Consider the following 4,968-nt stretch of genomic DNA (forward strand, 5'->3'; position numbering starts at 1 on the left):
CTGCTCCCCTCAGCAGTGTACTTCATTGATCTGCCTGTTCTGCTCCCCACTCTGTCTCTGGTGAAGCCTCTCACCACCCCTGCTCCTCTGGCCTGTACCCCAGTTCTGTATGTATAAATAAATAAATCTTTAAAAAAAAAAAAATTCCTCACATCAAAAGTTTGCTATACTCTCAAAGAAGAAACCTTTGTGATTTCACAAATCAGAAGGATTTTTAAAAAGTGTCAAATACATATCATGCTTTTTTTTTTTTTTTTTTTTTACAGTGGCAGTTTGGAGTGGTGTGAATGTGGCAGGTGTTTCTCTCCAAGAACTGAATCCAGAAATGGGAACAGATAATGATAGTGAAAATTGGAAGGAAGTGCATAAGATGGTGGTTGAAAGGTAAAAAGGAAAGGGGCTTGATATAGGACACCTTATTTCATCTTTCCTTGGATAAAATGATGAACAGTGTTTAAGGCTGTCTGCACGGTAAACTGAATATAGTAAGTATGCAGAAATAGAAAAGACTAGCTGGCACTGGTCAGACTTGCTATGCCAGTTCCCTTGGGGAAAGCAAATATTTTCTTTCTAGAGAAATTTAATTGCAGAGGTAACAGGAGTAACACATGGAACTAACAAGTCGGAAGGGCTTTCAAAGGGTCTCCCATTGAAAAATTAAGTTTAGCTTTAACTGGAAAGTAACATAGATATTATTAGCCTCATCATTGCCTAAAATAAATCCTTGTTCATTGCTGACATTGTGTTGAATTTACCTTCCAACTCTCAAGTAAAAAATATCCTTTCCTTTTTCTGTTTTTTCTTTTTTTAAACTATCTCTTTTGTTACTACTATTTTCATTTTCTTTGGTTATTGTTGTCCTATTTCTAGGACATTCATAATTTTCATGAAATAAGGTGTCAGCAAAGCACAATGGGCTTGACTTAATATCACAGCACCCACGCTTAACTGACTATAGAGGAAGTATCCACCTTTAAAGTTGAACCTCAGTTTTCCTTTTTGTAGACACATGGTAATAGAATTATTGTAAAAGTGGAATAAATCACACACCTATATGTGCACACATTTCATTGGTAAGCATTCAATAAATGTTAGCCACTGTTTGCATAAAGGTTTTTTTTTTTTTTTTAAAAATATTTATTTATTTATTCATATAGAACAGGCCAGAGATGTGGAGGGTGAGAAGATTCTCCAGAGACAGAGCGGGGAGCAGAACAGGCAGATCGATGAAGTACACTGCTGAGGGGAGCAGCGGGCGGGTCAGGAGAGGTCTGCCACGCCATGTGGTCACCTCCGGGGCAGGCGGGAATCGAACTCATGAGGAAGTGGCTTTTAGATTCTCAGTGCGGTGCTTTAACCCGCTGTGCCACCAGGGAGGGCCATGCATAAAAGTTTTTGATAGGAAAAATAAAAGCCCAAAGGAAGTTAAATAATAACGTGTATACTTCCCAAATATACCAGGAAAAACCTGGCATGACTGAGTAATCCATATGACTTCAGCTGCCAGCTTAAGTAGCTTAGTTAAGACACACAGACTTGGCCACCAAAGCTCCACCACAGTCCAATGCCCTGGGTCCCTCCCAGCTGTGCTCCCACCCCCACACCCTCCCCCTCTGCTAGCTTCAATCCTGAGGTCAGATTACATTGGTTTTTGTAACCTCTGTGAATTTTGCAATGTACAGTTTGTGCTCAGAAAGTTTCCAGGCAAGGTATCGTTCACTTTGTTCTTAGTATTTTAGGTGACAGTGGTAAATGGGACCTCAAAATCAAGATACAGTTGGTCCTTTAAATGTGAACTCCTTTTACTTTTACTTGTTTCCTGGCTTTATTAATATCGTCGGAAATATTCATGTTTAGACTGGGTGGAAAGCAAACACGTTTACCACTGTAACTATAAGCATTCATGTGTACAAAAAATTAAACTTACAGCACATGTATATAGCACCACCACGGAATGTTTACATTGTTGAGCACTTTACATATATATTAGCTTATTTAACAAACTTAGGGGAAAAAAGCCATCATTATCCTCGTTTCACAGAAGGCAAGACAGGCTAAATAATTTATTCAAGATCGCAGTTAATAAGCAAGCAGGAGTTAAACTCGGTCTGGTTTCAGTGATTCTCATGTTTGTTTGTTTTAACCCTAGTGCCTATGAGGTCATTAAGCTGAAAGGATACACCAACTGGGCTATTGGATTAAGTGTGGCTGATCTCATTGAATCCATGTTCAAAAATCTGTCTAGGATTCATCCAGTGTCAACAATGGTGAAGGTAAAATATGTCTATGATAAAATAATCTATAGTATTACTAGTATTGGGTTCTATAAAAAAATGTTCATTCTAAATAGGCAAAATAAGGTCTCAGGCCTTATTTGTGCATTTTTGAAGTTTTTTTTTTTTAAAGATTTATTTATTTATTTATTTGTTTATTTGGGGTACAGGCCAGAGGCTCAGGGGCCGTGAGAGGCCCTACCATAGACGGAGTGGGGAGCAGAACAGGCAGATCAAGGAAGTGCACTGCTGAGGGGAGCAGCAGGCTGGTCAGGAGAGGTCTGCCACGCCATGTGGTCACCTCCGGGGCAGGCAGGATCGAACCCATGCGGAAGTGGCTTTAGCTTCTCAGTGCTGTGCTTTAACCCGCTGCGCCACCAGGGAGGGCCCATTTTTGAAGTTTTATAGAAATTCTTTTTTTTTTAAGATTTACTTATTTATGCATACAGAACTGAGGTACAGGCCAGAGGTGCAGAGGTAGTGAGAGGATTCACCTGAGACACAGAGGGGAGCATAACAAGCAAAAATACTGAAATAAACTGCTGAGGGGTGCATAAAGCAAGAGAAGAGAGGACTGCTGCAACATGTGGGTCAACTTCAGGTTGGAAATCCAACTTGCACTGATGCAGCTGCAGCCAGCTTCACAGTGCTGCCCTTTAACCCACTGGGCCACCAGGGAGGGCCCAGAAATTCTTCTTTTCTAATAGAAGTCCAGGACAACAAAGCATGTGACCCCAAAAGCTTGTGGATGAGTCTAAGGATCTAATAACCTAAATTTTAATAATTCTTCCTTGTATGACAAGACTATTAACTGTATTTTATTCCACTCATTCTCAAAAACATCACTTGAATAAGTATCTTAAACTATATAGTTTATATATACAATGTTAAACTATGTAATTTAGCTATTTAGTTTGGTTCATTAAACTATATAGCTTAGGGCTCTCCCTGGTGGCACAACAGGCTAAAGCACTGCTTTATGAAGCTCTCTGAAGCCACTACAGCAGGAGTTCAAGCCCCTGGCGAAGCCAACCCACATGGCATGGTAGACCTCTCCTGACCCCCACCCACTGCTCCCCTAAGTACACAGCAGTGTACTTAGTCAGTCTGCCTGTTCTGCTCCCCACTCTGTCTCTAGTGAATCCTCTCACCCACACCTCTGGCTTGTACCCTGGTTCTGTAAGCATAAACAAATCTTAAAAAAAACCCACTATATAGCTTAATGATACATATAGTATTAAGCTATATAACTAGCACTTAATACCTCAGCAAATTTAGTCTGAGTCAAAATCTAGAACAGTTATATAGAAATCAATTTTTTTAATACAACTAAAACTGCATTACAACATTGTCTAAGGTAACTTATTCCAACAAGTCAATCATAGGGAGGAAAAAAAGGAAGTGGAAATGCAGTAGACTAGAAGAAGCATGTAAAAGAGATAACTATGGAAATATTTAGGGATAAAATATGGTGTCAAATTTTTAAAAAAATACTACAGCAAAATTTTGAAAAATAAAGATGACATCTAAATCTTGAAGTACATTTATAATGATTTATTGGTTCCATTCTGCTGTATATACAAAAGTTTTGGAAGTTAAAAGCTTTAAATACTAATATAACTTGTTAAATAAAGTGTTTTTGAAGTTATACTAATTTCCCAGCAACTCTTAGTTGTTGCAAGAATCTTGCCTTTGAGTAGCCTCTGGACTGTCTAGTTCGACCACCACCTGAAATTCCTTCCTTAACTAAAGAATATTAAGAAACTAGGGATTTCAGGAAAAGTAGTATATTTAAAAACCACAATTACAGTTTAATTTGAAGACATAAAGTGTTAAAGTTTCTAAACAGAGAGAAAAATGTACTTCGAGAGTACTTAACATTTCCTTATAAATTTCTAGTTCTATCGTAGTATATTTTGTTATAATTGATGTACAAAACCCTAAAAAATAATTATTAGGGACACACAGGCCTATATAGAAAATCAGATTTACTGCCAATCTTTCTGTTGAAACCTGGGACCTATGGTTTTCTCACTTTGGATTCACTTTTCTATCTTAACACTTGCCTTGTTGTGGCAGGGGATGTATGGCATCGAGAATGAAGTCTTCCTGAGCCTTCCATGTATCCTGAATGCCCGTGGATTGACCAGTGTTATCAACCAGAAGCTGAAGGATGATGAGGTTGCTCAACTCAAGAAAAGTGCAGACACCCTGTGGAACATCCAGAAGGACCTAAAAGATCTGTGACTTCAGACTTCTAGGCTGTAGACACTTAGAAACTACAATGTGATTAACCATGAGCCTTTAGTTCTCACCCACATACTTGGATCTCAATCTGCTTTTATCCTCCTAAATATGTGAATTTGGGCTCACAGAATCAAAGCTCGTACTTGGCTTAATGCTTGCATTATGAGCCCCTGAACAAATAAAAGCAACTACTGCAGTGTGCTTTTGGCTTGCGAGATTCTTTCTGAAAGATTCAAGCTTTTCAAATAATTCTTCTCTTACTTCATAAATGTCCCTATATCCTATCCATTTTCATACACCCCCTCTCCCCAAACGCCCCCAAAACTCAGTCACAACATTTTCTATGATTCTGTTGTTCTGAGATTATCTGTAGTTACCATTTCACTTAAAGACTGTTTCTTTAGTGCAGCTGTAGGTTCACAGCAAAATTCAAAGGAAGGTGTAAAGG

General features: G+C 38.6%; 1 protein-coding gene across 1 annotated transcript in view; it reads left to right on the top strand.

The window, feature by feature from the left end:
* Positions 1-4,721, top strand: part of LDHB (lactate dehydrogenase B) — a 20,768-nt gene extending 16,047 nt beyond the window's left edge. Inside the window, exons 6-8 of the mRNA XM_004693223.2 lie at positions 267-384; positions 2,150-2,273; positions 4,353-4,721. Coding sequence (XP_004693280.1) covers positions 267-384; positions 2,150-2,273; positions 4,353-4,520 — 410 coding nt within the window. The 3' untranslated portion in view covers positions 4,521-4,721. The remainder of the gene's footprint in view (positions 1-266; positions 385-2,149; positions 2,274-4,352) is intronic.
* The last annotated feature ends 247 nt before the right edge of the window (positions 4,722-4,968 follow it).

This window comes from Condylura cristata, unplaced genomic scaffold (assembly GCF_000260355.1).
Source record: "Condylura cristata isolate star-nosed mole 26May11 unplaced genomic scaffold, ConCri1.0 scaffold00036, whole genome shotgun sequence".
Classification (NCBI taxonomy): Eukaryota; Metazoa; Chordata; class Mammalia; order Eulipotyphla; family Talpidae; genus Condylura; species Condylura cristata.